The 13194-nt window shown below is 36.2% G+C and overlaps 1 protein-coding gene across 9 annotated transcripts in view; it reads right to left on the bottom strand.

The window, feature by feature from the left end:
• Positions 1–13194, bottom strand: part of DACH2 (dachshund family transcription factor 2) — a 312250-nt gene that overhangs the window by 50650 nt on the left and 248406 nt on the right. For 7 of the 9 annotated variants that reach the window (XM_050901910.1, XM_050901913.1, XM_050901915.1 and 4 more), the window contains exons 6-7: positions 8304–8439; positions 6343–6423 (exon numbers count right to left, since the gene is read on the bottom strand). In XM_050901910.1, coding sequence (XP_050757867.1) covers positions 6343–6423; positions 8304–8439 — 217 coding nt within the window. The remainder of the gene's footprint in view (positions 1–6342; positions 6424–8303; positions 8440–13194) is intronic. The other 2 variants (XM_050901917.1, XM_050901916.1) reach the window with 1 other exon arrangement.

The following is a 13194-nucleotide window of genomic DNA, read 5'->3' as shown; positions in this document are numbered from 1 at the left end:
ATCCAAAAGCTTTCTTAGGTCACTGGGTGCCAATCAGCAATTTTTCTCCCCTTTTAATGCCGTTCAAATCTGATGTAGCTCAATAAGATGGACCTACCTAAAACTCAATTCACAGTATTGGAGGAAAAGTGGAAATGGTAAACTCTGAAGAGACAACCTGACTTTGGAGAGTAGCTACCTTATTTCCATCTTATTTTCTTCTTATTTGCCCATTTTATTCCACAGATTTACATGAATACCTTACTAAAAAATTCGGTCCAAAGCCTTTTCAGTAAAGAAAATTTCATTATTTCAGCACGTTTATATAGAGTCATAATTTGTAGTGTTTAGACAGCAATACATTAAAGTCACTGAAATCTAATAAATAAAACATATTAATAAATTATATATCAATGTAAGAAACTGTCTTGGTCCATCTGCCAAGATAATTATGAAGCAGATATTTTACTCTTCAGAAAAAATGCATTCTTAAAAATGATTCTGCAAACAAAGATCTAATATAAACTTAATATAAAAGATGGGACCCTGGAATACTTCATTAATATCTCTTGCATAACTGCCCTTCTATTTATAAACGTTTGAGCAATCGTTAAACACACAAACACATAATGATAATGATAGGATTCTACACACTTCAAAAATTAAAGCTTTACCATTACTTTCTATTTACGTATATTGTGAATCTAAGTGTTAATAAGAGTTTGCCTCTGTTTCATGGGTTTGGGGTTGGTTTTTTTTTTTTTTTTTTTTGGCTTGATTGACGAAAGATCACATCTGCTCTTAGGCCACCATTTTAACAGTTGTCAGTTCACTTGCAGGTTAAATTTAACAACAAAAAAAACTTGTGGAAAAAGCCTTTACCCAGAATAGAGCACTGTGCTTCTTATCTTTCAGTATTCTCAGAGGACAGAAAATGTAAAAATATCTCTGAATTTTCCAGTGAACATTTGCACTGCGCATGTCACAAGGTTTTTGGAAAAAGAAACTCTTGCAACCTTTAAACCCACGTATTATTGCATCCACTGCTTATGCAATGATCCCTGGGTCTCTAATATACACACTTAGACACCAAAACAAACATGACTTCACTTCTAATTTGGGAAGTTTTTCATGTATCTCAAGAGGAGATTCATGAGCACATTCGTGAAGAAAATCACTTTTTTTCTCATTATATCTTTAACATGCAAGTATTGATACATCAAAGAAACAGCATGGTGAGCATTTGAAGTGTTGGCACCTATCGTACACTTTGTATACACTCTGCGTGGTACAGCTTCGTACTCTCCGTTCTCTTTCTTATTCCTTGCACTCTCCATCTGGATGCTTTCGGATTAATTGTTGGAAAGTCCTCTCTCTGGAGGACACCCCCCACCACCGGGGCCTGTTGCTGTTTCAGGTGTTCTGCACCTGCTCGCTCTCCTCCCCTTACATCGCGAGTAACCCAGTCCTTTGGCAATGATTAATTTAAACAGCATAAAACCTCTTTTCCGCTAATGAAATACAATAAATAAATATAGTTATTCTTTCATTACCATAGTCTCTGGCCATCTGAAAATATTTCACTCAGCTGACAGAAATCATGCAAAATTCCCATTTCCTTGAAGTAATAAAGGGAAAGGTGTTCTTTAATAAAAAGAAAAGGGATAGCTGCCAGATGCACAGTTTTGGAGACTACCGTCTACTGGAAACATGAGACATAGCCCTTGAGTCCAGATTTGTGCTCTGAAGATGCAGACAACTGGGCTAAAGGAGGGTAGCATCGCCACTGAGCAGCTCTGGGAAATTCAGAGCAAATCACCTTTTCAACAAATACAATCTTTATTTCTACTCAAAGACTGCTTGAACAATGGTTAAGTCTGAAGATATTGGTCATTTATGAAATTTTCCTATGAAATTTTACTCTGGTTCACTTCGGGTGGAGTGCAGTTCCAGCGTCCCAAACACCCATGTGAACCCCCGGTCAAAGCACGCTGTGGTCCCCCAGGGCCCACAGGTCCTGCTCGCCTCCTGCTAAAATCAGAGCCCTGGGGCAGGGCTGGCGTGTGCCCGGCTCTCACCAGGGCTCAGGGCACGCCACCGGTCCAGGAGGAACAGCACTTGCGCAGCCTGTGAGTGTGTACCATTCCTGTCTGGAATAATAACCAGTAGTATTAGCCGGGGGAGCAGTCTTCCAAAATACCGGGCTTTGGCCAAACCCCGTTCCCACTGAAGACATCACGAACATTCCCATTGATTTCACTGTGGCAAGAGTTGGGTCGGTGCCTTTTATTACTCCATCCTATATGAGGAGTTTGAAATATTTCTTGTCATGCAGTCAAACAGAATAATTGTACCGGCATTTAGATCCAACTGGAAGGCATGGCCAGATTCTTTTCTGGCTCGTTTAACCTTCCTAATGCCAGAATTCATATGGAGGGTTCTATAAAGCCTATACAGGGCTGTGTCAAACACAATCCTTTCCTATACAATAGAGATTTTTTCCAGGACATATACTGAAGCTGATGAATTTAAAATTTAGTTTCTGTGAGCAATTGTGCAGGTAAAATGTAACTGCTTAAAACCAGACATAGCAAGTAAGCACAATCAGGAAGAATTTGTGTTTAAGTTTCCGTAAACATTTGGGGCTATGTTCTGTGGGGGATTTTCTAACTCTGTTTCCTTTCACTAGCGATTTCAAAATAAAGTACAGATTACTCTTCATATTGTTTTCACTCACACCCTGACATGGATGCACAGGCAAAATGCTTGTGTGCCATAATGGTTAAAGACATTTGACAAAAAGGTAATAATGTATTTTGTAAAAAAAAAAAAAAAAAAAAAAAAAACAACAAAAAACCAACAAACAACTGCAGGCCTATAAAGATGTTTGACTTTGTTGTCCTCTAATGTTAAGCCTGACCATACTTCCTAAAAAGATGATGAAAGGATGCGGAGTAATTGAGATTTAACGGCATTTCTCCTTCAAAAAGCTTAAAGGTAGGGTCTGTAACTCGGCTCTAACCCCTCTGCACTCAGACAGCCATTAATTCTGTAAATTCTGCCCCACCAACATATGCAAACAGCTCAATATAATTGGAACAACCTCATATTAACTGTCTTTTAAAGAAAAACTGTTAAGCTATATTCTCTTCAGCCCTAATTACCTTGAAATTACTTTGATGAGAACAAAGTGGCACATTTTTGTCTGGTGCTGAAATCACTTAAAATGGGACATGGAAAACAAAAACTGTGTATCCTGAGGGATATCACAGTATTTCCCTATAATCATTACAATAACTGTTACTGTTTTTTATGCTAAGATTTCACATAAGTAGTACTACTGCTAAATTTCAGTTACTTAATTTTCATTTGTTGCTATCTTAATTGTTACAGAGTGCTCAGATTTGTAAAGTTATATCAAGGTGTGTAACACAAAACCATGTTCAATATATGCCTTCAATAATTTCTTTGTTGTTTGAAAACTTCCAACTTACAGCAAAGCTGGCATTTTATGGCCTGCAGAGCTATAAATCATTTTTAAAATCATGATGATATTACTCAAAACAGATGTGAAAACATATGTTTGCCACGGTTGTATAAACCGCTTACTTGTCATACTTAATAAATGTTGATACTTTTATTTTAACTACATTCCTTCTTAATAACTTTGAAAATCTTTTCCATGGTAAATATATTTTGCCTTAGTAAAAGTAACGGCAGGTTTTGAAAAACAAAGCTCATTCTGTATACAAATTACACATATATTTTTTTGCTGAGCAACCCAGCACAGATCACACTCTTCAGTGATGGTCCACATCTGACTATGAAAAACATTCAATATATTTGAGGTGCACCAGAGCCCAAAATAATTATACACAAGAGAATAATAATAGCATTAGGAACAAAGAATCTGTACAGGAGTCAGACAAATCACTGAGGAATAACAACATTTGTATGGGGTGACAGAAAGGCCCAGCACACACAGGCTGGGGATTTTCAGAAGCAGAGTATTGACTCTGTCCTACTGGTGCAGTCCATCAATTATTGGGTGCTTCTATCCTATAAAACAGAGACTCCTACAGGAACTGTAATATAGGTCTGTCACATTGCCAAATGCAAAATCAGCTTGGAATTGTTGGATATACAATGTTGGTGCCTTTAAAATTTCAGCACTTGTCCCACTATAATGTCATCAGAAGGTTTCGGTTCTGGAGCTGTGGGATTACTGGAAAATCACATCTTTACTTGACAAAAAGAAATAATTTCTCATTCTCATGTTTTCAGAAAAAAACTTGACCTGTGCAGACCAAGTAGAAAACCAGAAACTTTATCTTTAAAATGATAATTGAAAACGTCTCATGATTTTGAAGCACTTTTTTCTGATGCAGGTGAATCTCTGAATGCTCAGTTCATCCTAAAAAAAACCCGTAAGTGCATGCAGAAGTAACACATGTATAAAGCCATATTTCCCAGTACATAATCAATTAAAGAAAGATAATACTATGCAAAAATGTAGACCAGGAAACCTATACAACTTTAATCTTAAGGTGAATTATGGTACACAAAATATTAGCATCAGATCTTTGGGATTTCGTACATGTTACAAGGAACGTTCAATGATCACAGGAGCCTGGGAATTGGGTTCACAGGTGGTGGGGTTTAAATTATTTTCACGCTTTTTGGGATTCCTGAATTGTCTTTTCTGACTCTTAAACTGTACCCTCCTTCATCCATCCTGAGTGACAGGACTGCTACTACCAATAACTACATGATTTGCATCTTCCAACCCCACAGGATATTGAATTGTTTCGCTGAAAAAGGACTAAATGTGTGGCAAGAAACCATGCACAGTTCAACAAAATTAAAATCAACTACACTTTCAGATTTAGATTAAATACTCACCTATGTAATTACTACAGAAATGTAATTTTTTAATCTTAGGAATGAAGGTACGGTTGATAACTGTTTAGCCTCTGGTGTTGGTCCGTAAATGCCAACAGGAGTCAAGATGGAATGATTTAAACATGATGATCCAGACAGAAAATTATCTCAGAATGGCACGAAAGGGCTCTTTTGGGGTTCATGAGGAAAGTGCCTAAATGCCTAGAGAAACCAGTGAATAGAAAACAGCTTCTTCTGCTTTCAAGAAGAGAGAGAGTTGAGTACAAAAATACCAAATATAAGCAGGAAGTTTCAGGCTCTTCCTACCCATGACTGGATCAGTCACAGATGTCTAAGGAATAGAGCTGATCATACGGAATCATGAATCTGCTCAAATAATTTTATATAACTCTGGAACCACAGGGAACATGGAGCCTCCAAATTCTCTTTTTGAGTAGCTCATAAAATTGTCTGTACATGCATTTTTAGTTTTCTCAGAAAATACATTAAAATCACCTCAATCAAAACAGAAATCAGTTTGTGTTTTCACTTATGATACAATGTTCATATTTACAGTAGACTTATAAGTACATTTAGCTTATGTTGTCTCCTCTTTTGGTCACTTCCTTCTCTTTCTTTTCCTTCACATCTTTTTCACTCTGAAACCTTAATATCTCCCTCAGTATATGCCTTTGCATTATTTTTCCAGTATTCACTTACCTTCAGCTTTCTTTTATTTCACTATATCCCATCTTCTTTTTTTTGCAGGCACTCATTTTGTATGGCGCTTTCTGTACGTACTGCCAGAATAAACCTCTCGCCTATTAATATGACTTTTTTTTTTTTGTGGTATTTGCAAGGAAACAAAATGGCTTCTTCTTCCTCCATGTGCAGCCACAGATGCCACATGCTCTCTGTCACTAAAACACCTCCCTAGGCCTTACCTGCATACACCAACGCATTCACTTTCCCCAGTACCCAACAATCACCGCAGGGAGAACCGAGCAGAGGAGGCACTTCCCTGCCTACAGGACAACCACTGCAGGCCAAACATCACTTCTTTCCTTGGTGCCTCTCACTTGTGAGCTAATGTAATATTATTAGACACAAAAAATAGCTTATTTCCCTCACCTATGTACGAGCATTACAGTAGTCTGCACACATATCCCCTGGAGGCAAAGAAACAATACCATGTGACTAATCAAATATTTGCTATGAACTTCATAAATAATTGAGTCAAAAGACCGGCAAAATATTAGCCCCATACTATATAAACACAGAGAAGCAAAGATCTGATTGTTTAGAGTTCCCAAGAAGAACGCCATGTAAATTCACTGGATACATTATTCATTGCAATTAGGCACTTAGCTCTCTTAAACTTACAACATAATGCCATTGCATATGCAGAATACTAGAAAAAGGAATAAAACACATAATAAGTGTAACTAAATGCCTGAGATGGAAAACAGTCTGTAATTTTACCTTTCTCCTTTTGTATTTTTTTTAGGCTGCTCCCAGTTTCTTGATCAATGAGTTCTCCTTCCCTGCTGTTGGTCAGCATAGCTAAAAAAAAAAAAAGAAAAAAATTCAGAGTGCACAGCTATATAACACTGTCAGTAAAAAATATGTCAGAAGAGAGGAAAATATTAAATTATATTTCTTCTTTGTCAGTATTTTGGTATTTTAACATTTATTTATACTATATAAGTTCTAAAGCAATTGACCATTTTTGTTGTCCATAATCAACCATTTCACTGTCCCAGTTCAGCACTTAGAGCCAAGTAAAATATGCAGCAAAAGCAAATTTGCTCAAGTTGATTAAACAAAGATACCAAGATAGAACCCAAATTACTACTGAGATGAATGCGATTTCTTATGAAATGTTCAAATTAGCTAATTAGAAAAGTACTTCACAGGAATCATTTTGGGGAAAAATACATTTAAAGATTTAAGTATTAGTAATTATCTATAAAGCAGCAAGCTTAATAAAAAATACAGATTGACAGATAGTAACCCAAATTGATAGATGACAGCGGAAAAAACAATACGCTGTAGTGTTGAAAGAAATTCTTTACTTAACACCTGCAAGATCAGTGAGAAGTGTTAAGTTCATGATTTCAGAATGCGTATTTTCTTTGTTCTTATTTGATAAAACATTTCCTTCTCTGCAATTAACCAATGACAGAATTTAAAGTTAATTCAGTGAGGACACTTGTTAAAAACATCATTGCTGTATTTCAGGGAAAGATTTTTTTTTTTTTAAAATATTGCAAAAGTAAAAATATATATATTTATATAGATACAAAGTATACGTACATATCTTCACAACAGTAGGCATTAGACTTCAACACAGAGAAATGTTTGGTTCAACATAAACAAAACGTAGTTTTCTTTAAAAAACTTTCAGCACCATTTCTGGAGCCCAGAGGCTTGCAGTGTGTGCTACTACTATTAATAAAACAAGTTACAGCAGCTTTCAAAAGCTACGGGGAGAACAAAAGTCCCTTTTTCAGTGTTGCTATAGGAAGTTACATTTCTTGTCCTCTGTATTTCTAGCCCTATTTAACATATGAAAAAGCTGAGGGGAATCTACTTTCTAGTCTCTGCCCTGTGCGTGCATATGTTTAGGCAAAGTAGTTCAGGTTCTATTGACTAGTTTGTGTAGAGCCAACTGTGCTATGTAGTGCCATGGTGCTGCTGCACGGACCAGAGTCAAAACTGCAAAATCCCAGCAAGCAGCTGAGTAGTTATTTGATGGGAGTGAAATCTACACTGACTTACATGGACTGCACTGTTTTTGTAGTTTAAATCTAGCTCAGCAATGCCTGCATGGGCTGCAGTCACTGCGAAGACAACAGTGTTGACATACACTGACGTGAAGAGATGTTAATTGACGTGCCCTAGATCCCTCTTGGAAGCACCAAGAATAGGACCCTCTAGACTGAATTAGCATTTTAAACACAAGATCGATAATGCACAGGCTGTGAAAGCTGTGGTGGAGAGACCAAAAAAATCAGAAAGCCCTCAGCCTCGTGGTGATGAGGGAACGTGTGGGCATGAGGAGTTTTTTGGAACAGAAAAGCCATCATATAATCTATGACTTTTCTGACATGCATACGAAGAAAAAGATATCTTGCTATTTTTCAATTCCAGGTGCCTTCAGAGGCACTTTCTTACTCCAGCATGCAAGAGAAGTTGGTCGTACCAGAGAAGGGGTGATATCTTCTGTGCATGGGTGGATACTGGCACAGAATGAATCTGAGGGGCTGGGCTCTGCACAGTGATGAACCTAATAAAACAAAATACAGTGATGAACTTTCTGGGTTTTTTTAGCAAGTGAGTGCTTTCCTGAGTTTCCCAGCAAAGAAATATTTGCCTGAACAAACTTCTAAAATTCTTGAGGTCAGTAACTGTGAAGGGGTGTGAGGCTGCAGAGCACTAACCAATTCTGTCTGGTGTGTTGTCCAACTGGGACGGCGAGCTGGACACGCTGCTGCTCTGATGGGAGGAAGCGTGGCTCCCAGGCCGCTGACTGTCTTCTAGAGATGGAGCTGGAGAAGGGCTGTCTTGAATCCTTTCCTTGAAACAGAAATAAAACAAGGTCTGTGCAATTTGATTCATGAACTTCACTGAAGTTCAATGAAAAAATGAAGTTGGCTAAAATAGCAGTAACAAATGGTCTGAGATAAACAGTGAACAGAATTCACATCGAAAGAGCAGTATAGTCTTCTATAGCCAAAAAGAGTACAGCCTTCTACATGCAATGTATCTGGGTGCAGCTTTTCATCCTTTGTGTCATGACATTACATTTGCTGCCACTTTTTTTTTTCTCAGCGACTTTTTATTTTCTAACTTTTTCACACATAGGAATGTAAAGAATGTTCTTTCATGTTGTTTTCACAAACTACTTTTAACCTACAGATAATAAAATTGACATATATGAGTCACATTTCAAATAAACAATTTAGATTAGGACTAAACTGTCACTAAATGCAGTCAAATTTGTAAACTCACGAGCATCTGTACCTGAATTAATTACATCAATATCTTCTCAGGGTAGCGCTCAGATAAATTTTAAAAGCTGTGGCACCGGTAAGAACTTCACTTTTGCATGAAAAGCGCAACTGGTTAACAAAAATAAGAATGTGCTTGCAAATTCTTATGTGTACATTTGCACACAAAACTTTGATATTAATCTCTAATTTAAATATACAGAGTACTTTAGGTAAGGAGAAAAAAACGGATAAGAAATTATAAAAGTCTAGCAAAATGAAATTCTGCAGTTCTGTCTATCTATACTTGCAGATTGCCTGAAGATGCTGTGGAATTTTCATCGGTAAAAAGCTTTAAAAACCGGTTAGACAAGTGTGGCATAAGTAATAATTCATCCTGTCTTGAGGAAGGCAAGAGATTATATGACCACTTGAGATCCCTTCCAACCCAGTGATTCCACATGTATAATTTTTCTGAGTTAATTCACAATTCCAGTACCCTTCATTCCTGTTCCCAGCACCAATAAAAAATGAGAATTTTCTAAAATGGGCAGATCATGGCCTGCGATTCTCTGGATATTCTTATCTTAAAAACCCTTCTATGTTTTAAATCCTCTATTACAAGTCCTTGAAAGTGTAGATCCAATGGAGAGACACTAACAGGGAAATGCTTGAATTTACAGAATTCCAGAAACAGCATCTTTGGAGTTGCCCTCATCCCTGCAATCAGCTGTTCCCTGTGGAAACTCAGAACTGAAGTATTACTTACTTTTTTTTTTTTAAAAAGGGAGATCCTCTTGCCCCCACCTCATTAAAAATCACAATTACAGTGTAATCTGGGGAAGTTGTCTCAAAGGAACTTTGCAATTTTTCTGCCTTTCTAACCTATTCTCAAAGATTTTTCATTAGGAGTATGCAATCTGGCTACTTGGTGGCAATTTACCATGAGCTTTTGAAAATAAACTCGATAGCATCTGAACTTTTTATACAGTTTTTGCTAGACGGTATCCTAAATCAATAATATAGCTTTAGGAGGAGAATGGTAGATTCTAATAGTTTATCCATTATAAATAGCTAGCATAATAGCTTCTGTTCATAACCTATTGAGGCAATTCATTAATAGCACTGGCAGTAAGCGACATTTTAAGAATATTCTGTTATCCGTTAAAACCATCTCTCTAAACCACACTCATCTTCATATTTACAGATACCTTTGAGAATGATGCAAAGGAAATGTGAGACTGGATCCTCCTAATAGCAAGGGGTGGCATTTGCCTATTCCAATCACACCAGCTGAAAACATAGCATTGAATGTGTTTTTAATAGGATAGTTATTGTACATTAAATAACAACTGAGCCTCAAAATCATGTAACAGATGTGTATCTATTACATAGCTGTTAATCCTCAATGGATCTGTTTTCACTAATTATCTGTTATTTAATGAACATACAATAACTAATAAATCTTAAAGGGAGACTTTTAATTGCAGTATTTTTGAATGCTAATTAAAAATGTTTAACAGATATGAATCTATTATGTTGAGTCACAAGTTCTTAAAATTTTGAAAATTGAATGGTTTTAAACAAATAAACTTTCTTATTCTGGGGGAAAAAAGTCAAAGTCACTGATCTTAAAGTCTCCTGTGTTTTCTTCTTCTCAGTCTCCAAAAGAGTGGTTTTAGAGGTTGCTGAGATGAGCGGAAGAGTAAAAGAGAGTCATGACTTACTCTGTGGATGGGTTGCTTATTAAGTTACTTTTAAAAGTCACATTCTTTCTCCAAGAAGTATTCTCCTAAATAAATGATGAATCATATACATGCAAACCTGAGCTTATAAATACTATGTGTCTTCTACCTTTGTGTAAATAATAGCTTCCAAATAGGTTACTGCTAAGAGGCTACAACTCTGACTGTAATTTTATTTGCCTGGATTTCAGTTTTAACAGTCCTCTTTGGCACCATTTCCTCTCTTTTTACCACAAAGAGTACTCAATTTACAATTAAGATATAATTTTGAAATCATTACTTTTACAGAAGAGCACATAGTTTAAGTAAATTTCATTGTCTATTGCAACCATGAAAATGAATAGCCAAGGAGAGGACATGCCAACTGTTCTGCAAAAAAAAAACTATGAACAAATATGACTATGAATTAACACTTAGATATCACACAAACAGCCATATATGTCATCTTAAATGGGAGTTATCTGAGTAATTCAAAAGCTGATGATTTGGAAAAGCAAAGTATTTGAGCTCCTTCTGGTAACTGCATTTCCCATTGTCTCTTGCTATAAAATAATCTCTGCTTCAAGTAATTTGCCTTCAAACTCAGGGACTTGGTTTGAAATGTTCAGGCAGAAATAAAAGTGTCAAATAATGTCATTCTTAATCACACAGTGAATCACTTTCTAAGAGAATTAGTTGATCATGTCGTCTAACGTCGTACCAGTTGCAAAAATTTACATATACAGGGAAGATACACTTTTCCCTATAAACAACAACAGAGCTGAAATTTTCTCTGTATCGTATGTACTACAAATGAGGACAGAGTATCATCATCTAAGACTACATATGGATTGAGAAATTGTCTATTTCTAAATGTTTGTGTGGAAATGTAATGCTGAATTTCCCCTACTATAATGAATAACACTATGAACAGACTTTTTTTGCAAGTAAACAGATCCATTTTTCAGTTCTGTAATCAGTATGCATCTATTTAGCTACTTAACAGCAATGTGCTCTGGTTCATTAGGTAGCTACTGTTGTGTCTCAGCCTAGTTAAAATTTCACAGCAAGTTAATCTATTTTATTACAAATGAGAACACAAGTGATAATGTCCTCACCATTTTCCAAACACAGGGTTAACAGTATTTGTAACAAATCAATGAGGGCATTTAAATAGGAAAATTGCAAATCTGAAACCTTAACATTTTTTTTACACATTGATGACTTCATTTTATTTGTCATCTATGTATTTTACAACCTTGTTACTTTCCATATATTTTTTTTTTTCCCTCTTGAAAATAGCTCAGTTCCCACCGGCACCCTGCCGTGCAGCCTGGTTCTACAGTAGGTAGACTCACAGTAATAGAGAAGCATTTCTAAATAAAGTAATATTTTCCCCATTTGTATTTTTTCCTATTTCATAAATTTGCAAGATTCATATTCCAGGTTATAATGTAATGAATTATATATATAAAATTTACAGATTGTGAGAATTTTATGAAAAATGAAAACATTTCTCAAGATCTCACCTATTTATCTAACTATAGTACCTACTTTATCTTATCTTTTCTCTTCTCTTTACAGAGCTGTAACATAAATTCTCAAAAAAGACTTTTGCAGTATTTAATCCTTTTGAAGGGTAATATATTTCCGTCTCACTAAAGATCAGTGTCTTGCTTTGGCTCAGAAAATGTAGCTACAAAGCTTGACATGGTTAATTTTAGCTGTGATTTAGGTTAACGGCACTGAAGTCATCAACTCATCCAATTTCCAGATACATCCTTGATTTCACCTCAATATCCCTTTTCTATCCCCTGTGAGGTAGTATTCCACACAAATAATATGAAACACTACATAACAGTTGCATCCACACTAGTTTTATTTGAAATATATATGAACAGCTTACCTATTTTTGACATAATCATCTTGACCTTAATTCCTTACCACTGATTTTTTTTATAGTATTGATCTTCATTTTGTGTCAAGAGTTTAGAGAAATGATGCTGCTGGGTTTTCCTTTATTTTTCTTTATTCTTAGTTATAATCTAGTTGTAATTACTCTTCCAAATGTTAACTATTAATGAGTTCCTAAAGGATTTAATGGCATTTCACTGCTGACAAGCAGGTTTTGGAAGTTTGTCTGAGTCCTGGATATTTTATTCAGACATTTATCTTGATATTTCGTATTTAATTGAGGTGCTGTTTCTGTACTCTACAGGGCTCTGCAGTGGCAGGAGAGCTGGAATTCACCAGACCTCGCTAATGAAACGGAGAGGAAGGAAAAATGGGGATTCTACTGTCTTCAGGTCTAGAGTTTTCAACATTGTAAGAAAGATTCAGAGCTGATGACCACGTTGGAAAAACAGAGAGTTCATAGGCTCTGGCAGAATAAATTTTCCAACATTAATTTGCACACTAATTCCCCACTGGAATGTTTATTGTGCCACACCTCATTCTCCCAGTGCTTGCCAAATCACCATTCAGATTCTCAAAATGGACTACACAGTTAAAAAATATCTAGAAACCAGAGTCTCATTTCTCTGGAGGGGTCTGTGAAGCGAGGAGCAGTCAGCCAGTAGACTGGCTGCAGACCTCCTCACCTCCTATCCAAAACTACC

The sequence above is a fragment of the Gymnogyps californianus genome, chromosome 9 (assembly GCF_018139145.2).
Source record: "Gymnogyps californianus isolate 813 chromosome 9, ASM1813914v2, whole genome shotgun sequence".
Classification (NCBI taxonomy): Eukaryota; Metazoa; Chordata; class Aves; order Accipitriformes; family Cathartidae; genus Gymnogyps; species Gymnogyps californianus.
Note: the sequence above shows the minus strand (reverse complement) of the source record. Positions and strands in the feature narration are given on the sequence as shown.